The 22,765-nt window shown below is 43.9% G+C and overlaps 2 protein-coding genes across 10 annotated transcripts in view; one reads left to right on the forward strand and one right to left on the reverse strand.

The window, feature by feature from the left end:
* The window catches only part of LOC126937902 (putative COBW domain-containing protein 7), a 952,477-nt gene that overhangs the window by 363,848 nt on the left and 565,864 nt on the right, over window positions 1-22,765 (forward strand). The window lies entirely within an intron of this gene.
* The window catches only part of KANK1 (KN motif and ankyrin repeat domains 1), a 239,180-nt gene that overhangs the window by 32,837 nt on the left and 183,578 nt on the right, over window positions 1-22,765 (reverse strand). For 8 of the 9 annotated variants that reach the window (XM_050761741.1, XM_050761736.1, XM_050761735.1 and 5 more), the window contains one exon: window positions 145-2,805. In XM_050761741.1, the coding sequence (XP_050617698.1) occupies window positions 145-2,805 (2,661 nt within the window). Of the gene's footprint in view, window positions 1-144; window positions 2,806-5,558; window positions 5,588-22,765 lie in introns of those variants that run through there. The other variant, XM_050761742.1, reaches the window with a different exon arrangement.

Here is a 22,765-nt window from a genome sequence, read left to right on the forward strand (position 1 = left end):
TTTTCATTCTACAGATAACCACTCTAAAGCTTTCTCCATTTCTCCACCAAAAATGGTTCCAGCAGTTAAAAAATAATCCTTAGCTCCTGGAAAGACATTTTCCCCCAATCTTCCTCATTCCCAGGTCCTCAGGGTACCACCTACCTGTGATTTTACCCAGACTGGTTTTCTGGAAGTCAGGGTTCCTCAGCTCTTCAGTGCTTGCAGATTTCATGACAGAGTTGATAGACGACAGGGTGCTGATGAGCTGAGAGTTGAGGGAGCCAATCTGTGAGTGAGGCTCCCCGAAAGCTTCTGCCAGTTCACTGTAGTTCTCAGCCAGCAGTGTCTGCTGTTCTGCCAGCAGCTTCTGGATGCGCTCAATGTAGTGATCCAGGCCGGTCATCATTCCAGGTGGAGCCTGGGGCTGGGAGTTCTCCAGAGACTCCCCTACAGGGTCATCCCCAACCCCCACGCTCCTTCTGCTGGCTGTCAGCCCCACAGTCAACTGTGGTGGCCCACAAGCTATGGTCCTCATTTTGAGACCAACCAGATAGTTGTCATTAATATTTATCTGCCCCACACCTGACTCTTTGGTCTTCACAGCTGATGGCCTGTCAAACCCAGAATGGCCAGAAAGCAACGTTCCAACACCAATGGACCGCGTCTTGGTGGAGGAGTTGATGTCCTTGACACGGCCTTCTCCTACAGCTACTGTCCGCGTCTCCACAGTCTGGGTGCTGGTCTGCTTGTCCAAAGTGCTTAGGCAAGTGTTGGTGCAGGAATCTATGAGGGTGGCCGTCTCGGTGTTGGTGAACTGGTGCACCTGTTCCAAATCCGTGCTAGTGTCCTGGTCTGCGGTACGAGGCACTGCCATGACGGCAGCTTCCACTTGGCCAACAGTCTCAGTGTTCACGCCCCGGGAGGCACACTCCTTTGGAGAGCAGACAGTCACGTCAACAGAACAATCTCCACAACCGATAGACCGCACTTCTTTGAGATTCAAGTTTGTCTTGAGGAGTGTGAGGTCATTCACAGACTCCTCTGTGTTGCTGCCTGTTTCGCAGATGCTGACTTCCACACTCACACTCCTGTCACACATTTCCACAGACCTCCCAGCACAACGGTCGTGCATTTCCACCCTCTCCTTAACAATCCACCAATTCATGGGCAGCTCAGGCCCTACGACTTTGTTCTTACATTCGGGCTGGCAGGAGATGCCTACACTGTTTGTTTCCACGGAGGTCCCAACACACGTGTCCACCAGGTCTGTGTGACTGCCGACCATTTGGTCTCTGGTCTGCACCACTGCCTCCACCACCTTACTGAAAACAAGTGGCTGAGCCATCGTGGCTTTGTCAACCTTTTTCCTCGATCCAGCAGCCTGCAGCTCTTGTTTTAGTTTAGTCATCTCCCGGTCATGGGTGGTTTCTCTAAGCTGTACTTCTAGGCGATAGATCTTTTCCTTCAAGGCTTCTATGGTCTGCTGTTGCAGCTCAATTTCTTTGTCAGCTTCAGTCGTCACTCCAAGCATGGCCTCTGTCACACTGACCCCACAATTCCTCATCTCAGTAAGTGTCCCTACAGCTGCATCCTTACAGGACCTGGAGCCTCTGTGGTACACGATGATGTCATTCATGTTCTCCTCGGCACCCACAGCCACAGACCGGCACTCTCCATTCTCCCTGAACTCTGAGGAGGCCTCACAGCTGCTGTCCTGGATCTTCTGCTCCAGGGCTTGCATGTCTGCTGTAAGCTGCCGGAACTCCTTTATCCTCTGGGTGCTCTGTTCTACGCTCTCCATTTCTTCCTCCTCATAGTCGATGTATAGTTCCCCGCCACTTCCTCGGGCCCGGGAGAGCTGATCCAGCTGGGAGGCGTTCCCTGCACTGTAGGACCGCTTCCTCACACCACAGACATTGTTCTGGGATGCAGCCCTTTGGTTTTTCAGCTGTGAGGCCAACTGCCTTTTCTCTTCTTGCAAGACAGAGATCTTTACCTGGAGCACAGGGATGGTTCGCACCTGCTCCTCCAGTTCCTTCAGGCGTTTCAGAGCAATGGCCATCTGCTCACGGATGTGCTGCAGGTGCATAGGGCTCACGTTGGTCACTGGGGTGGAGATCCCTGAGCTCAGGGGGCTGTGGCGGATGGAGCTCCCCATGGAGGAAGTGGTGGGAGCAGCTGGGGCATAGCCACCATAATCCCCATTACCTTGGTATCCATTGTGAAGCTGGTGTATGGCAGGATTGTGGTTTCCAGAACCCACAAAAGAGGGGAGGGAGCTTGTGGAGCCCATGCCTCCAAAACTGGCCAGCCTGGGCCTCCTGAACTCACCCGGTGTCATCTGCATGGTGGCTCTCTCCTGTTCCAGTCTTCTCCGGGTCTCCATCAGTGTCTTGGTGACATGAAGGTTATGCTTTGGGAGTTGTGGTGAGGGAGGTGGCAGCTGTTGATTTTCTGGGATGGTAAGAAAAGGGAGTGAGGTCTCCAGAGGGGCAGGTGGCTTTGAGATTGGAGTTGACGTAACTTGGCTTCTGGCTAGGAGGAAGTTGGGGCACTGCTTGTTGTCATCACTGTTGGAGGATGAGAGGGATTCGGTGGAAGTCCATATACCTTGCTGACCAGATGTGGTCCTGGGTTCTGGGCATGGCACGGATGGCTTCCGCCTCTTCTGGATGTTCAGTCTTTTGATGGTGTTTCCCTTCTGTATGTCATCCACATATTTGAGGAAATCTAAGTCTAGTTGATAACCATAGGGGGTCTCCACAAAGTAAGGGTCTTTTTGTTCCTTGTCCTGGTCTCCATTCAGAATATCATCTGCTTTTCCTAGAAGAGGGAGAAAAGAATATTATAATGACACGCAATACACATAATGGTAAAAACTAGTATTTGTGTTTGTTGCAGTACAGCAAGCTGGTATGATTTTAAGAGTTGACACACCTATGTTGTAAACCTGGATCTACAACAACTGGGTAAGCAAGTTTTTTTTTTTTGAGACAGGTCACTCTGTCACCCAGGCTGGAGTTGCAATGGCGCGATCTCGGCTCACTGCAGCCTCCGCCTCCCGGGATCAAGCAATTCTCCTATCTCAGCCTCCTGAGTTGCTGGGATTATAGAGGCACACCACCACACCTGGCTAATTTTTACATTTTTAGTAGAGACAGGGTTTCACCATGTTGGCCAGGCTGGTCTGGAACTCCTGACCTTAGGTGATCCACCCTCCCCGGCCTCCCAAACTGCTGGGATTACAGGCGTGAGTCACTGCACCTGGCCTGGGTAAGCAAGTTAATAAACCTCTCTGAACTTCAGTTTCTCCCTGAGTAAAAATGGAGATGCAAATATTTAACTCACAGGCTTAAAACAATGTAATGAGATAATGATTGTATTATCTTTTAAAATTTTATCTTAGATTCAGGGAGTGCATGTGCAGGCTTGTTACATGGATCTATTGTGTAATGATGAGCTTTGAGCTTCTAGTGTACACATCACCCAAATAGTGAACACTATACCCAATAGGTAATTTTTCAACCCTCACTCCCCTCCTTCCCTACTTTTGTAGTCTAAAATGTCTACTATTTCCATCTTTTTCCATCTTTATGTCCATCAGTACTCAGAGATAATGATTTCAACGAGTCAAGCACACAGTAAGTCCTTACTATTTTTAAAATAATTCATTATAAAAGACACGAAAGGCCGGGCATGGTGGCTCACTCCTGTAATCCTAGCCCTTTGGGAGGCCAAGGTGGGTGGATCACCTGAGATCAAGAGTTTGAGACCAGCCTGGCCAACACGTGGTAAAACCTCGTCTCTACTAAAAATACAAAAATTGGCTGGGCATGGTGGCAGGTGCCTGTAATCCCAGTTGCTCAGGAGGCTGAGGCAGGAGAATCACTTGAATCCAGGAAGTGGAGGTTGCAGTAAGCCGAGATCTCGCCATTGCACTCCAGCCTGGGCAACAGAGCAAAAACTCTGTCGCAAAAAAAAAAGAGACATGAAAGCATTGTCCAGTAGATAATTTCATTGGTCATCTACAGTCTCTTCGAATATAGACAGCAGACATTAAGATTCCTGTTTTTCAAAGTGTTATCTGAGGCTCACAAAAAAACCAAAAGTCAGCAGCAGACAGACAAAGTCAGCAGCAGAACCAGGAGGCCTGGGATGAGATGTCCCTGCCCCTGTCTTTTGCAGACTGGGCTGCCTTTCTAAATGGAGGCCAAGGGCACTCGGCTCCTGACCACCTCCACAGGATTACAATTTGCCTTGACACCTCCCTGGCTGAGAAAGCTGGGGCATGGGATATTTAGTGATTTACTCTGGCAGCAAGGGTACAAGCACACAGAAGAAAGACTTCAACTCTATTTCGTGTCTTCCACTTCTCAGTTTCTCTCCTCATTTAAAAACAAAACCAAACCCTGTCTTAACTATAGGAAAAGTTTTCTCTGTGTTGACTTCTTTTGGACAAAACATTCCCTATCCCAGGAACACCTTGTTTTGTATTGTGATGAGTTCAAACAGATGCAAAGAATGAAGATAAGGGCAAAACCTACATACTCCAACCACTGGATCATGTGGCATTCAGTAAATACTACTTAAGGCCAAACCAGACATTTAAAAGAGGAAACACAAGAACCTTTCAAAGCACAGACCTTGTCGCTGACCTGGGCTATGCATTTCAAATTTAAAAGCAAGGTCATTTTTATTTGTTTAAATTGTAGGATCAAGTCATGTGTTGTGTTTTCCCAGAGCCACACTAACAAGCCGTGCATTTTTAGAGCTATGGAAAGAACCCAAAAGCAATGAGTGAAAATGTAAGCCATCAGTCTCCTTGCCCTCTTCTGAGTATACAAACCCACTTGACGGCTGTCAAGTTTGAAAGAACTTCCAGCAAACCTGGTTGCTGTCCGCCCTCCCAACCCCCAGCACTGCCGAACATTTACACCGCCAGTGTGAATGCTCTGAAGAACACTTCTGTCTCCAACTGCCCGCTTTCTTCCCAAATGTTGGAAAGAAAAGTACAAAAATGTTTGCCAAGCAGAGGAATAAAAAGGACATATATTCTTTATGTCCCAATTTAAAACAATATTAAATTGTTCTAGCTGTTCGATTCTAACACGTGTGGGAAGTGAATTCTATGTGAAAGAAGTGCCCAGCAGCGGTCATGCCCTAGCCCAAGAATGGGAGGGCTGGCCGGGAGCGCCATGCCTGGAAATTTGTGCTCATGTTCATAGTGCTCATGTTAATAGAATGTAGCCGTCCTTTTCTCTTTCCTTTTTAGCTTTCATCTCCATATGGAGAAGGTGATCACTCAAAATATGCAGCCAGACCTGTTTCCAGTACTGTCTGAAATTCCATAAACAAAGAGAAACTACAGCTTGGGTGTCAGACAGGCAGGCTAATCTGGCCCACCCGGGATGTGTGTGTGAGCCGGTGAGTCTAAGCTGGACGCCTGTAGACCTGTGGGGTCGCTGTGGTCGAGTAAAGTGGCCAAGCAGCACGCAGCCTTCCCGGTCACCCTCGCCCAAGGCCCCCCGGGGATTCGGCCAGCGGTGACCGCCCCACGCCACTCGCAGCTCACCTACCAGGTGGCGCCCGCTGCGCTCTCTGCCGGCCCGCGCTGCACCGCTCACCAGCTCGCTCCCAGCTCACCAGGAGCCAGCCTCAGACGTCCTCGATTCTCACCCCACAAGGAAGTTTCAACATTCGTGTAAACTTAGCCAGCCACGCACAAATGCCATAGGCTGAGTTTTCACCAATGAAGTCTCCCTCCGGCTGCAGTGACACCACCCCCAGCACACTCAGCTGTTCCGCATTCCTTGTTTTCTTAATGAAAACAGGAAACCGGGATCTTCTGAAAATGTGTGTTCTTCACTCCAGTTTTGCCAGTTGATTTTTAAATAAAGCTAGCACTTCAAGCATCTCTACAGAGAGGCTCTGTTTTTCCTATACTAGTCAATTCTTCATGAAAGAGTCTGTGTTCTCCTGCTCAGCCCTCGGTCACCTGAGGAGGTGCAGAGGCACAATCACCCCACTGTTCTCTGTGGGTTCTCAGGGTCTCAGCAGCACTCACTGGTTTCAGAGCACTGCAGGATTCTGCTCAGCCCTGGGCTCACGACACGTGGCAAGTAGTTATCCTTTATCATTAATTTCAACCGAGCCTTTGCCACTGATGAAAGCTTCTTCTTAAAAAATGAAACAAAAACAAATCTTTTTTTCCAGATACAAAAGTAGTACACACTTGTAAAAAAAAAAAAAAAAAAAAAGCCATATACAGATAATTTAAAGAACGTAAGAAAAGGCACTCAGATCTCACCATCTAGTGGCAAGCATTAATATTTTGGTGTAACTCCTAGTTTTTCTATGTATTTATTAACATAGCTACTTTTCCCACTTAAGGATTTTCAGTAGGAAAGATGAACTGACTCAACATCAGTATTTAAAACACAACAAAACATATCACAGTTTTTACCAAAACCTAACTGGTCCATCTTTAGTTATTTCTTTAGTTCACCTTGTAGGAATCACAAAAGACATGGATCACACTAAATTACCCCCAAATGAACTTTGGACTTCTGGGAATCAGGAGAGGTTAGAATTTAACCAAGTTAGGCTTGCTTATTTCCTAATACTGTTCAAACCAGGCTACCCAAAAGACTTGTAATTCAAGCTTCCTTCTCCAGCAAGTAAAAAAGTGAGATGTGTTTTCAAGGTGTCATTTTCACAAACAATTGTCCATGGTAAAAATTATTCTACAATAAAACTACCCAGTGTCATTATTTTTTTAATATCCTGCTTTCTAGTGTATGTTTGCATACATCAACATAAATTAGGCATTTATGAGTCCCTGATTTATTTCCAAACTTTAACAAGACCAAAAAACTTTTTTGTCTTTTGTACCAGACTGTAAGCATGCAGACAGCAAAAAATTTAATTAAAAAATTTTTTTCTGGCAGGGAGCGCTAGCTCAGACCTGTAATCCCAGCACTTCGGGAGACCGAGGAGGGTGGATCATCTGAAGGTCAGGAGTTCGAGACCAGCCTGGCCAACATGGTGAAACCCCATCTCTACTAAAAATATAAAAAATTACCCAAGCATAGTGGCAGGCACCTGTAATCCCAGCTACTCGGGCTAAGGCAGGAGAATCGTTTGAACCTGGGAGGTGAAGGCTGCAGTGAGCTGAGAACACTGCATATACATATATATATATATTTTTTTTTTCATTGCTTCCTCTCCCAACCACACACCAACTATCAATATGTTGGGAAGAAAGGAGATGTTTAACAATGTTTACTGAAGGAATAAATAACTGAATATATAGTATAACATAATAATCTTGCTAGAGTACAGTGGCACCAACTTGGCTCACTGCAACCTCCGCCTCCCTGGTTCAAGGGATTCTCCTGCCTCAGCCTCCCGAGGAGCTGGGATTACAGGCACATGCCACCATGCCCAGCTAATTTTTGTATTTTTAGTACAGATGGGGTTTCACTATATTGGCCAGGCTGATCTCAAACTCCTGACCTCAGGTAATCTGCCTGCCTTGGCCTCTCAAAGTGCTAAGATTACAGCTGTGAGCCACTGTGCCTGGCCAACAGTATAAGAGAATAAACTTTGAAAAACATCTTGATGCTCTGAAGACAGAAGTTGTTTGTTAAATATTAGTGTTGGGAGGGATTGCATTGGGAGTTATACCTGATGTAAATGACGAGTTGATGGGTGCTGACGAGTTGATGGGTGCAGCACAGCAACATGGCACAAGTATACATATGTAACAAACCTGCACGTTATGCACATGTACCCTAGAACTTAAAGTATAATAATAATAAAAAAAAATAAGTACATATCGGAATAAAATAAGACGGTAAAAATAAATAAATAAATAAATATTAGTGTTAAGGACATTTCTTACATGATACTATTTCAGTTATCTTTAGGTTGTAGAATTATAGGTGATTTTTATTTTGTTCATTTTATAATTTTTACAACACATGGGTATTTGTCCTTTTTTTTTGAGACAGGGTCCCACTCTGTTGCCCAGGCTAGGGTGTGGTGGTACGATCATGGCTCACTATAGTCTCTATCCCCTGGGCTCAAGTGATCCTCCTGCCTCAGCTTCCTGAGTAGCTGGGAACTACAGGTATGTAGCACCATGCCTGACAATTTTAATTTTTATTTATTTATTTTTATTTTTTATTTTTAGTAGAGACGAGGTCTTGCTATTTTGCTCAGGCTGGTCTTGAACTCCTGGCCTCAAGCCTCTCCCACCTCAGTCTCTCAAAATGCTGGGATTACAGGTATGAGCCACTATACCTGGCCTGGGCATTTGTCTTAAAATATATTACAAGAAGTCACTATTTGGAAGGCAAATGGAATTGATTGCAATAAACTGAGAAAGTTCATTTGGGAGGCGAATGAATGGGGGCAAAGACAGCTTGATGTTCTTTAGTATACATCATCCCCTCCTTCCACACTAATGGGGGCAAATAGAAGTCTATAAGCAGAAGTGTCATGTAGTATACCCCAGGAACCTCCATTAAAAAAACAGAAATAATTCTTTCATCTATGTTCTTATTTGTGCCTTCCTCTGTCCTGCTGCCTGGAATGCAGATGTGATGACTAGAACACTAGTGTAACTTTGAAACATGAGTTCATATCTAGGGTGGAGGAACAATGTACCAGAAGGAACTTGGGCCTCAAAGGACTTGGTGGATCAGAGCTACTATAACATTCCTGAAAAGCCTACCTCTATACTTTTAAGTGAAAAAGATACAAAGGTCTATTTTGTTTTAGATATTGTTTGTTTTGGTCTTGTTTACTTGGCGTTACACTGAATTCTAACAGATACTGCAGTTACTTCCCCCATTCCCTCTCAAAAATTAAGACTAGATCTTAAAAAGGAGAAAGATGCTAAATGATTAACTGGAAAAGTGTTACAATAAAACTTAAATTATTAATTCAGGATGAAGAGGAAGTATAAAAACAACAGTTTTGGCTGGCAGTGGTGGCTCACGCCTGTAATCCCAGCACTTTGGGAGGCCAAGGTGGGCAGATTGCCTGAGGTCAGGAGTTCAAGACCAGTCTGGCCAACATGGTGAAACTAGGCCTCTACTAAATACGCAAAACATTTAGCCAGGCATGGTGGTGTGCACCTGTAATCCCAGCTTTTCAGGAGGGTAAGGCAGGGGAATTGCTTAAACCAGGAAGGTGGAAGTTGCAGTGAGCCAAGATCACGCCACTGCACTCCAGCCTGGGCGACAGAGCGAGACTCCATCTTAAAAAAAAAAAAAAAAAAAAAAAAAAAAAAAAAAAAAAAAAAAAGTTTTTTTAAAAAAACTCTACCTGGGTTATAAAGAAACTCTTAACTGCTTTAAAAGTCTTTTTGGACTAACAGAACTATGCCTGCTTTCGCACAGTCAAAATTCCACTGGCTATATCTGCAACTGAAATCCTGAGAGTAACAGCTTCCAACTAAATATTCTGGAATTGGAGGGCTGTCCCTGGCATTTACAAGAATTTTTTGAATGTCTGGAAATCCAGCGGTGGAGACTGCTCCTGGCACCACCTCTACCTTCATTATATAAACATTTATTGAAAGCTTAACTAGGTACAGAAAATGGTCCTATTCAGTGTGAGGAGTAGGAGGAAAAATTTATAAGAAATAAAATAAGAAACAGTCTAGCTGAGAGATGACTACCAAACACCCTTAACATAACACTAATTGAGACCAGTTACAAAGGCATATGTCAACAATGCAGGCCGGGAGCAGAGACTCACACCTGTAATCCCAGCACTTTGGGAGGCCAGGGTGGGCAGTTCACTTGAGGTCATGAGTTTGAGACCAGCCTGGCCAACATGGTGAAACCCTGTCTCTACTAAAAATACAAAAATTAGCCAGGTGTGGTGGTGCATGCCTGCAATCCCAGCTACTCGGGAGGCTGAATGCAGGAGAATCGCTTCAACTTAAGAGGCGGAGGTTGCAGTGAACCGAGATCGCACCACTGCATTCCAGCCTGGGCGACAGAGAAAGATTCAGTCTAAAAAAATCCAAAAAACAACAACCCCGACCCCACTCTGAAAAACCAAAACACAATAAAGTATGAAAGTATGTAAACTAGTGATCAGAACAGAACCAAGTTAACCAGAGATGAGTTCTGAAGACAACATAAATGACAGAGTAAAAAGGTGAAGGGCCAGGGCAGCGCCTGTTGGTGCTGCTGAAGGAATGCCAAGGTTAGACAAGGAGAAGACGATGAGTAGAGGCCACCAATCTCACAGCCTGGAGCAGGGCAAGTTTTTCCACTGAAACTAGGGACTAAAAGGAGTCAACAAAGATTGTCTTGACAATTGTGTGTGTGTGAGACTGAGGTAGGGAAAGAGGCTAAATTCAATGGGACCAGTTAAAATGTTACAATACCCAGGGGGCAGTGTAGACCGAATAAAACATTTATTCACACATTCAACTTACATTTATAATTGATATTGATAATAAAGGCACATGAATTAGTATCTACTTTCTGTCTCTCTTTCTCTCTCTCTCTAGTTTTCTGTGGATCTTCACTTACTATTTAGCATGTACTGTTCTAGGAGCTGGGAACACTGAACAAAAGGGACAAAGCCTCCGCTCTCGCAAGGCTCACAGTCTAGTGGGGAGGGGGTGCATAGAAAAGTAATTAAAGGCAGAAGTGAAGCAAACAGCCACATGACAGCTGTCATTGCCAGAAATTATACCAGTGTCTCAAGGTAAGTGGTAACTAACTGCTAACTAACACTGGGCTCCATGTCGTCTTAGGTTGGTATCGTCTCTGAGCAAACTTACTCCTAGACACCAAGGGTCACAGAGTCCATTTCCTCCCTCTCTCTCCCAACTAAGTTTGCACAGTCTGCAATTTGGGGTAACCAAACACCAATGTGATGGCATCAATTAGAGAAAACTCTCCAAGTTCAGACCAAATTCCCATGTGTTCAGAGAAAAGGTGGAATCAACAAACTGATGGCAAGTCTGCTCCTTATTTATATATTTATCTCCTATAAAACGTAGTGCTCTGTGAGAGGGGCCCAATTTACGGCCTCGAGAACAGTGCGACATTTGCTTGCAATTCTTCTGCATTAACAAACTGAAATGGAGTTACGGGTATTTCAACAATCATTCATCTAGATTCATAAAGTACTATATGATTTTAACTTTCAGTGAAACTAAACTTGCTGTCCAAATAATACGTGGTTTGGAAAGACATAAAAATTAACGTACTTACCAGGAAGAAGATTAGATCACAGGAAACTAGTCTGGGAGTACTAACCTGCTTGCAGTGATTCTCAACTGGAGGTAATTTTTCTTTTAAACCAACCAAACGAGGCGTGGAGGTGATTTTGCCCCATGAAGAGACATTTGGCAACGCCTGAAGATATTTATCCTTGTCACTGCTTGGGGTGCTACTGGAATCTAGTGTGTAGAGGCCAGAGCTGTGCACACATTCTGCCATGCACAAGACAGGCCCTCCCTCCCCCAACAAAGAATTATCTAGCCCATAATGTCAGTAGCGCTGAGGCTGAGACAGCCTGTGCTGGAGACAGTGAGAAGAATAAAAATTCACAGATAGCAACTGAAATTTTGGCTGTATAATCTGTAGTTTTCTGCTGGGCGCGGTGGCTCACGCCTGTAATCCCAGCACTTTACGAGGCAGAGGCAGGTGGATCACCTGAGGTGGAGAGTTCAAGAGCAGGCTGACCAACATGGAAAAACTCCATCTCTACCAAAAATACAAAATTAGCCGGGCATGGTGGTGCATGCCTGTAATCCTAGGTACTTGGGAGGCTGAGGCAGGAAAATCGCTTGAACCTGGGAAGCAAAGGTTGCGGTGAGCCAAGATCGTGCCATTGCACTCCAGCCTGGGCAAGAGCGAAACTCCGTCTCAGGGGGAAAAAAAAAAAAAAAAAAAAAATCTGTAGTCTTCAAGTCTTTAATTTCCTACTGGGGCCAATAACACTATGCTCAGGTGACAGAGTGACAAAAACGCCACTTTTGAGTAAAAAAAGCATTCAATACTTTTCTACATACTCTACCACAATGAGCCATTCTTTAACATGAGCAAAAAGCACTGGGGTGAAATAATGTGTCCTGTGGACTTTATAACGGAAGAGACTTTGATATTATTACTTTATCTATTAATTAGGACACACTGACTTCTTTGTTCTGATTTCACTGCTGCACACTCTAGGCCCAATTACTGACTGATGGTGCTGTGAAAAATAATTACACTCTTGTGCCACAACTTTCACACACTATTTATGTGTTTTTCTTCACCAGATACCACACCTGACTGTTGAAACTGAAGAACTTTGCTAATTCCCATTAATGTTATTGTCCCCTCTCAGATGAAGCATGAAGATTTTGCCTGAAAAGCTGAGTCAGTCCTAGAGAAGTACATAATTATCACAGATTTCCACATTTAAAAGCCCCAGAGTGTAAGCATCCTGCTGTTCAAAGCAGTCAAAAAGATTCCACGTCAGCAGGAAAGCAAAGTAGGATGAACTCAGGAAGAGAGGCAAGTTCTCATGAAGCTAATTACTCAGAGTATGAAAGTAATTAAGTTAGCACATCAACTTTTCCAAGAGTGGAAAGTGTTCTAAGAAGACAGGGAAGTACAACAGCGTCCTTCTGAACGGGTTTAGCAGGCGGCATCTCCTGATGACACTGTTCGCATTAAGCTCTTTGAGACCCAGCAGCTTCGCTTCCTATATCAAATTTGTGTGAGGAACACCATTTGTTAGAGAACACGCAATAAAATGGGTAGCAATATGAGTGTTCCTCCTTCTGGCTTAAAAGAATGTATAGCAAATGAGATTTTCTTTTGCTCTTGCATTTACCAAAGAGTTATTTTTAAGCCTGCTCTTTTCCCTCCCAGATAAAACCCACTCATTCAGTCACTCAAATGATGGGCACCTGCCAAGTGCTAGGCTTTTTCTAAGAAGCCTGAAATCCTTCTCCTCACAGAGTTTATACTGCCTATTTTAATTTCACCAATACCTCTTCAGGTTATAGGTAGGTAGGTAGGTAGGTAAGTATGTATTCATTCATTCTTTCAGAGACAGGGTCTCGCTCTGTCACCCAGAGTGGAGTGTAGTGGCAGAGTCACAGCTCACTGCAGCCTTGAACTCCCCAGCTCAAGTGATCCTCCTGCCTCAGCCTCTCTAGTAGCTAGGACTACAGATGTGTGTCATCAAACTTGGCTAATTTTAAAATTTTTTCTAGAGATGGGGTCCCACTATGTTGCCCAGGCTAGTATAGCTGTTTTAAATAGCTACCTAAACACTTCATGCAAATAAAATTGTAACATTAAAGAAAAGCAAAAGTATTTGCCAGAAGTTCATAAGAAATATCAGGTCAGTTGACACATATGTAGCATAACTGCAATTTTACAGGCTTGGTTTGTTTATATGATTAAGTTAGAATGTGGTGTTGCTTCCTGTACTCCTCTTTCTAACTCCTTTTGGCTTCTCCCCCCAAATCTTTGGATTTCCTCTCATGGATACTCTTATCTTGACTTTTTCTTAACAGACATTAACTTGCACACTACTCCTATATCTTCTACTGTCTCTCATCACTACCACTCTCCATACCAGCTCCATCTTCCATGTTTACCTGTTCCCACACTCCGTAAAGAGAATGCTGATCTAAGGAAGATGCAGTTGTTACACTGAAAGATGGATGTATTCTTTCATTCAGCAAATATTTATTAAGTGCCTGCAATAGGTCAAATACTGCTAGGTGCTAAGCAAAACAGACACAGAGCCTGTCTGGGTAGAACTTATGAAGTATAGGAGGAGACAGACGAGTGATCACATAAATAACCACCGTACTAAGTGTTGTGAAAGTAAAATACAGGCGTTATGCTGGAACAGAGCAGGGACCCCGCCTACGCTACGGGAGGGGAGGGTTCTTCAAGGGAGTGGTAGCTAAGGAATCCACTGGGCAGTGTGCTGGGGATGTGTGGAGGGATGGGAGAAATTCTAGGTAGAGGAAACAGCATATGCAAAACCTGCCACTTTTAAGAACTGGGAAGGGGACTTTGCAAAGACTGCAGTGAGGCAGAAAGGGGACAGACAGAGCCCTAACCCAACAGCACCCTGGGGATCAAGTTTTTGCATCACAGATGCATTGGTAAGCTATTGAATGGTTTTAAACAAGGGAGTGAAATGATCAGATTTGCATTTTAATAAGATTGCTCTGGCTAGATGCTGGAGATTAAAATTCTCCTCAGTATCCTCCATTAGGGTTTCCATGGATTATTCAAGTCCCCATGAATTTTTGTCTAGGTATAACAAATTCCTTTGCACCATGTGAATTTTATCTACCCAATTAGAAAATAAGTGGTAATAGTAAGACAAGTTCTGATGGTACTCAGCCACTAGAACTTTGACACTGTCTGCATTTGGGCTAGCCAGCCTGTAGCCTTAACTGTCTGCCCCTAATACTTAGGAGGAAACTGAGAAGGCCCAACAAATTCCAGCTACTCTGGGCTGACCTGGAGACCAGGATCAGGTCTCCAGGCTTGTCTTCTAGGGCTGTTACCTCATTCTGCTACAAAAAAAAAATTTCTTTAAACCAGTGGATGACTCACTGCAGAGAAAAGTGATGGGATTCCTTTTCTGAAGGTTATTAAAGTATGAGAAATCTAACCTGGGAAGGACGGATATGGCATGAGTGAGGGCAGGAAGAAAGAGGAGACAACATTTTAGGGAATCCAGGTTCTGATTTAGCATGTTGAGATGCAGAACACAGACTTGCTCTGTGTTTGAAACTCTAGGATGGGAAGAGCAAGGACTGAAAATGCCCGTGAGGCTAAGGCTAAGACAATGCAGACCCTGGCAGCCAGCAAGTGTCTCTGGAGGCAGGAGAGAAAGGCAGGCAGCACGCTGTTTCCAGCTTTGTGTACCTCTCCACCCACACCTGACCAGGGCCTGAATTGGCCAATAGGGAAAGCTAAAGGCAGATGATAGGGTCTGGGGAACTTAAACAATATACTCTGAAAATGCAAAACTTCTACCCACCAGATGGTCTCCGACAAGCTGAATTTCAGGTTGGCTTGCCTCTAGTATCCCAAGTGTTACTGCCTACCACAGATCTTGTTGCAGGTGACCCATACTGTCAGAGATAAATACATATCTAGAACTCAGATAACACCCTCTGCCTACCAGTTATTATTCTCAATCGTCATAATACATCAGATTGGCTATTTAATGCCAGTGTCAAAGGTCTATTTGATTCAAACTCTTTTGAACCCCCACTAGCCAAATCTAGGATAATTTGAGCATTAAAATAATATAATTAATGATAGTTGGCCGGGCGCGGTGGCTCAAGCCTGTAATCCCAGCACTTTGGGAGGCTGAGACGGGCGGATCATGAGGTCAGGAGATCGAGACCATCCTGGCTAACCCGGTGAAACTCCGTCTCTACTAAAAAATACAAAAAACTAGCCAGGCGAGGTGGCGGGCACCTGTAGTCCCAGCTACTCCGGAGGCTGAGGCAGGAGAATGGCGTGAACCCGGGAGGCGAAGCTTGCAGTGAGCTGAGATCCAGCCACTGCACTCCAGCCTGGGCGACAGAGCGAGACTCCGTCTCAAAAAAAAAAAAAAAAAAGTAACAAGTTACAATCCAGTGAATAAACTAGGTATCTACTTGTGAGTCCACTATGCTATAATATGTTGGAATACCAACTAATACAAGGAATTATGTAAACAGAAAATCACCATGGACCAATTATTAGAACAGTGGCTGATTCAGGTAGGAATTACTAGCTAAGGTTAGTGGATAGAGATTTCCTACCAAAGACTAGGACACTGGTGTGGTCTCAGAATATCTCACCAGAAAATAACATCAATCATAAAAAAAAAAAGTGACTCTTTGATGAGAAAGCTGACAAATAACCACCTCGACCAGGTGATCAAAGTTGACATCATGTATTTGCACGGGGAAGAGCAGAGTGTCACTTTTGCGCTGTCCTGCCAAGAAGGCATGGCCTCGACCCTGCTTGAAACACATTCTATAGAACGTCAGGACTCTCTTTTTAAAACCATTAAGGCCATGAATAAAAGGTAAAAATGAGAACTTTTCAGATGGAAGGAGACTAAAAAGACATGACAACTGCATTTCTACACACACACACATACACACACACACCCCCACACACGGAACAAATATGGTAAAATGTTAACCACTGGGAAATCTGAATCTGGGTGAGGGAGCCATGAGAGCTCTTTTAACAAATTTTCTGTATGATTAAAATTATTTAAAAATAAATTTTATTTATGTCTTTCTTCGTTTGCACATCAATGTCCTTAGGGTGCATGAGTGCAGTCAGCCTGTCACCAGGGAGCACAGACCAGACTCTGCTATTGCTCATAATGCAAATATGCAGCCTGTTTTCAGGGACAGATGGCTTTGCTTTCCTGTATTACATATTATTTGAGAAATTTTACATTTGTTTCAGGTATTCCTGGAAACGTCTACAACTTCTCACTTACTATCCTTGCAAATTGATGTGCCAGGAGCTCCATTTTAAAGAATAAAGCCTAAAAGCTCTTTTCTGTGGCATAAAATGTCAACAATTTAACCCCAATCCAGCACCTCCCAGGTTCCTCCCCAGCCCAAACCTCAACATACTGGGAAATTTTCAAGCTTATCTATCTTTGCTCATTCTATCCCCTCTACCCAGCTCATTCTATACCTCTACCCTTCCCCATACTCTCCCATCTGTCAAAATCAGCTGCATCATCCTTTTTAAAGGGCCCAACCCAGATGTCTCATTTTTGTAAAGCCCTACTTACCCTCAACTGCTCTGTCCTGGGAAGAACTGGTCCCCTTCTTCCCTCTTTTTTCCTAAGTCACTTTGCCTATATATGCCGAACTGTTAGCAGGCACATGCCTGTGTTTCTACCAGACTCTAAGTGTCTAGGGGAGGCAGAAGTCAAACTTTTTTTTTTTGAGACGGAGTCTTGCTCTGTCGCCCAGGCTGGAGTGCAGTGGCGCGATCTCGGCTCACTGCAAGCTCCGCCTCACGGGTTCACATCATTCTCCTGCCTCAGTCTCCTGAGTAGCTGGGACTACAGGCGCCCGCCACCACGCCTGGCTAATTTTTTGTATTTTTAGTAGAGATGGGGTTTCATTGTGTTAGCCAGGATGGTCTCTATCTCCTGACCTCGTGATCCGCCCGCCTCGGCTTCCCAAAGTGCTGGGATTACAGGCGTGAGACACCACACCTGGCCCTCAAGCAGTATTTATGTTTGTATTCCTCAGTACTTGGCGCTTGGTACATGGCCCTCTTAGTATCTGTTGAAGTGAAAAGCCCCACATCTAGGCATCTACTGATGTATAAGTATAACAGAGGAAGAGAGGAAGACATGTAGTGATTTAAAGCAGGCACTCTGGGACCAGACTGCCTGGGTTTGAATCCTGGCTCTGCTGCTTTGCAGCTGTCAGCAAATTAGATTATATTCCAATTGTTTGAGAAAATAATAGTACCTGCTTCAGTGTGTTGTCACTTAGAACAATGTGTGGGTTCTATTGTCGCTACTACTGGTACCGGATCACCCTCTGTTGTCTGGAGAAGCACACAACCCTGGCCCCCCAGAGAGGATCCAGAACTCTTCCTCCTCTATACCCTGCCCCCACCCCCATGAAGTCAGGGTTTAAGGTATTTGTGATACTTGTTCAAAATCAAGTAAGTTCTGCTATGGTTTCTTCTTCTTAAGAGTGGATGAGGGAGATGCCAGCAGGGCCCTGTATGGGATGTGTGAGTGTGTGCGTGCACTGCTTGGGCAGAGAGGTATGTACTAGGTAAGGGGGAGTCCTAGTCCAGCACAGGAAGGAAATAAAAGCAAAAGCAGACAAACACCCCCTAACTTTTAGAGTATATTATGGCCAGGTTAAAATATCTCCATCTCACAACATGAGGACAAAGGTGAGTGCTGATTATTCTGCACACTCATTCTGCAGCTCTCCTGAAGTCCTCAGGGCACAGTGCTCTCTAACACACCATGCAGAGACAGTGCTTTAAACCACCTAGAGCACCTCCATGGTAGTCATCCTGAATGGCCTGCCTAGGCTGGGGGAAGGTATACTTTTCTTTTCATAAAACAAGAACAGGAACTATGATCACTTCCTAGTTCATGGATGAGCAATGGGCAGGAGAGCCCTGGAATCATACAATGCAGTGATGTGATTCATACCCTTAAAACGAGGGGGTCAGTGGGACTCTGATTTCCAAAGTTCCTTCCAGGCTATGAGTAGCTGTTGACTATACTTGATACAAAATTTCTTAACATGGCATGCTATGTAACCAAGTGAAGAAAAATGAATCACAGCAGGTGTCAGACCAGATGAGCTCAGGCAGACAGAGCCTGCAGTCTTCCCCTCTGCACATCCCACTCAGTGGCACCTTTCCAGCTGCATCCTAACTGGCATGACCTAACGATCCCCAGTGCAGTGTCCCTCCTGGGTATTGCCAGTTCTACTCTGGGCATGATTTTAGAGGCCAGAAGCCAGGCTGCACGTAAGAGTGAGGGGAAGACAGCGGAAAGGGTTACTATTCTCAGTAGTGGAACAGCCTGTCTTAATAAAGGGCACATTGTGCTAGGGAGGCATGTGATGGTAACAGGGGCCTTGCGGTTCATACAGTGGCCCTCTTCTCCAGTGTTCAGTGCCGACTACAAGAGGCAGCAACTCTTCACCCCAAATCTGTCTCAAAAGAGCCAAAATGCCATGGGTACCTCAGTGCAACCCCAACTATGCTGCTCTCTAATGTCCACTGTCTAATTTTAAAAGTTATTGCTGAAATACAGCCCAAATCGATCATGCATGCACAGAAGAGAATGAGCTTGGACTGTTATTTTCCAAACTTTCTTCAAAAGTAACATGCTGTTCTAAGCGTAAAAAGGAAATGTGCCAGTCCAGAGAGTAACTCTGTGAAAAGCAGAAAGGAGCACCGGCTCAGTGAGGGATAAAACAGGCTTTTCTAACAAAACATTACAGTTTTTTGGCCAGGGGGAGGTGAGGGGCAGTGGAAAACCAGTATTTGTATGAATCCCTGTCCTTATTTTGTTTTATAGTGTTTATAAGAGAAAAAGAAGCCAGCTTTAATGAATATTGAGCAACTCCCTATTAGAAAAACAGAGCTGAAAACAAATACCCAAAGATGGACTTAGCAACAAAAAAGGAAATTCTTGAATTGAACTAAACCTTAAACTTAAAAACTCAAATGTTAGCATATATATATGTACAACCATTCACTCCTGCAACAATGACATCTTTATGTTAAAGCCATAGGTAAAGCTGAAATTTTCACTGGACCAAAAATCAAGTACTGGGTTATTCTTTCTGGCTTGAAGTAAAAGCAAATCTTTTTCACAACACACAGAGCTCGAGTTTATATTTCACCAACCCCCACTCAAACATCATGCTCTCCTCCTCTCTTTCTTTTGTGGGCATTCTTACTTACCCACCCAGAAACAAAATAACTGTGATTTTCAGCGAGCAGGAAGCCAGGTCTCAGGCAAACTTCCCTCAGCATTAAAGGGACTCCACACATTAGCAGGCATAGAGCCCAGGAGCTGTTGCAGAGAATTTATTTATACCCATTTGGAATTTCCTGACGAACTAACAGCCTGCTGGCCACGGGGTTTAATTCCAGGACTCTCGGCGTCAGTGAGACAGCAAAAATTACCAACTAACAAAACTGCTAGCAAGATCTTAAAAAAGAGACAAAGACCTCTCTCATCTCCCTTCTGATTTTTCACACTATCCTCATACTCTTTAGACATATGAAATGCTGACCTAGAAATGCAGCTGTAAGCCTGTTAATTCTAGGAAGAAATCAGAAAGGCACCAAATGTTTCCTTATTGTTTGTGCTGACTTACTCCCTCTTTTCCCAACCCTCCACTGCAGAGAAAGGCTCTCTGTTATAATTTAAGCTATAGCACAGCAGCTGGCTTGTGAAGGAAATGATTTAGTTTTATGCTGAACCGAGGCTGGAGTGGAGGCAAGTGGTTCCTTTTTGGTTTCAACATATAATTAGAAGCTAAAAACAATTACCATTTGTAAACCATAGGCCCAAGCCTCTTTCCCTTGCTCTGTACCTTCATACACTTAAACACTGCATTGCTAACATCTTCAGCAACCTTTGTTTTTGTTTCAAAAAGTTAGTAAGAATGGTATGTTCCCCTAATGATTTAAATTCATCACCTCAAAAAAAAAAAGTTTTTTGGGGATAGTGTATCACTCTGTCACTTAGGCTGGAGTGCAGCAGTGCAATCACAGCTCACTGCAGCCTCAACCTCCTGGGCTCATATGATCCTCCCACCTCAGCCTCCAGGCATATGATACCATGCCCAGCTAATTTCTGTATTTTTTGTAGCGATGGGGTCTTACTATGTTGCCCAGGTTGGGCTCAAATGCCTGAGCTCAATAAGTCCTCCGGCTTTGGTTTCTCAAAGTGCTGGGATTACAGGCATGAACCAACACACACGGCCCAGAATTTTTTTTTTTCAAAAGCAGAAGAAAACATTTTTGTCAAAAGTAAATGATAAAATAAAGCTCAAGAGAATTTTTAGAGTTATAGGTATGTTCTAAAACTGGATTATGGATATACAACTGTCCACATTTACTAAAACTTATCAAACCATACACTTAAAATGGGTGAATTCTATGGTATGTAAAACAGCTCAATAACGTTTAATTTTTAAGTCAAAAAAAAAAAAAAAGGAAGAAATAACGTAACCCAAATCTCTTACTAATGGAGGTCTTGTGGAAAGTAATATGAAATTATTTGGATCTGCTATTTCAAAATATCTGGCACTTGAAGCTTTGTTGTTAGTTATTTTTTAATCTGTTGGTTTATTTGGTATAAACCAAGCCCAAATAAGTGCCATGGTCTTATAGAGTTTAATCTTTGTATCTTCACACAGGAAAATGTGTGTCTCAAAGATAATCACCTTTAAGGTCTCCCATCAGTAACTGTGGTCACCAGTAAGAGAACAGACAGAAGGAAAGTAAATGGAATAAGGCAGGGCATGTGCAGGCACCAAGATGAGCCAAACTAGGCAGGTCTAGTAGATTCTCATAAAACGGTGCCTCTCTCTACACAGCTGTCCCCTGTTTTGAATTTTACAAAACAAGCTATTTAGAGTCATCCCTCATCTTTGTTAATCTGTTTTATTGTTTAGAACTGGCTTTGCTTGCCTGCCATGTGATAAAATTCAGTAAATCTTGTTCAATTAGTGCCACATTTACTCAATGTACTTGGACACAGGTGAAGAAGGCATTTAAAAGAACCCTTTTCTGGGGGTGTGGGGGTGTGGTGGCTCATGTATGTAATCCCAATTCTTTGGGAAGCTGAGGAAGGATTACTTGAGCCCAGGAGTTTGAGACCAGCCTGGATGACACAGTGAGACCCTGTCTCTACCAAAAAAAAAAAAAAAAAAAAAAAAAAAAAAAAAAAAATTAGCCAGGTATGGCGACTTGCCCGCGTAGTCTCAGTTTCTTGGGAGCTGAGACTGGCAGGATTACTTGAGCCTGGGAGGCTGAGACTGCAGTGAGCTATGATCCTGCTACTGTACTCCAGCCTGGGTGACAGAGTGTTCTGGTATTACTCCTTAGTTACATTACTATATTCCAAACCAAGAATTAATATGGGCTGGGTACAGTGGCTCATGCCTGCAATCCTAGCACTTTCGGAGGCCAAGGCAGGAGGATCACTTGACCTCAGGAGTTTGAGACCAGCCTAAGCAAAATAGTGAGACCTTGTCTCTATTAAAAAAAAAAAATACACACACACGTAATTTAAAAAATATCAAAAGACTTGTTCTTAAATGTTAAACGAGTAAAGTACTGAATGTAGTGTTTCTTGATCCTGCAAAAAAAAAAATTCTGCTACACTTTTATTCATAAATATTGTGTTCTGGTAAGAGTATAGATTATATAAAGCAGTCGAAGCAATTATTTTGCTAAAGTAGCTTGTATCTGACCCTGTGGGTGTTTGCCTGTGTGCTTCTGTGAAGGTGAGGTCCAGCAGAAAAAGTCATTGTATGCAAATAAATGTCTAGTCCTTTATCAGATGATGACAAGGGCTGGGAAGGGAAACAATTAAAAATATGAACCCCTTCTGCCTGGAAACCATCAGTCACAAAGATTCCCACTGAAGAGAGAAAGACACACCTATCTGCCTTCACTCTCTCAATATATGTACAAAGAAAGAAGCCAAATAAGATGTGGGAAGATGAAGATGTACTCAAGGCTTGGCCTCTGACAGGCAGAGTAGCCAGAAAAGGTGACGCCCAGTGAGCAAAGGAACCTGATGGAGACAAAAGCCTTCTGTGATACAAGCTGGCTGAGAGTATACCAGTACAGTCTTTATCCCTGGGATAGTGACTTCAGAACTTTGAGACCTGAACCTTCAGTTCTTATGTTTAACAGGATTACTGCTGCAAGACTTTTCCCCCCAGAGGGCCTGCTCCCTTTGTCTAGAGATAAGAACAAAGTTAAATTAAGTAGTTTGTGGTGGCCTGAATTATACTGTGGACAGGTCAAGATGCCTATTTCCTGACATCCACTGAATTTACCTTTCTTCCCCAATGTTCCCTGTCCCTGTCTTTCCCCACCACCCGCTGTGCACAATTCTTCTGGACTCCACTGCTCCAGGTGCCTTTTACACACACGAACTCATTTAATCCTCACAAGCCTACAGCAAGGTATGATTATTTCGGTCTTTCACAGGTGAAGTGTATGTCATGCGTAAG

This window comes from Macaca thibetana, chromosome 15 (genome assembly GCF_024542745.1).
Source record: "Macaca thibetana thibetana isolate TM-01 chromosome 15, ASM2454274v1, whole genome shotgun sequence".
NCBI classification, from domain to species: Eukaryota; Metazoa; Chordata; class Mammalia; order Primates; family Cercopithecidae; genus Macaca; species Macaca thibetana.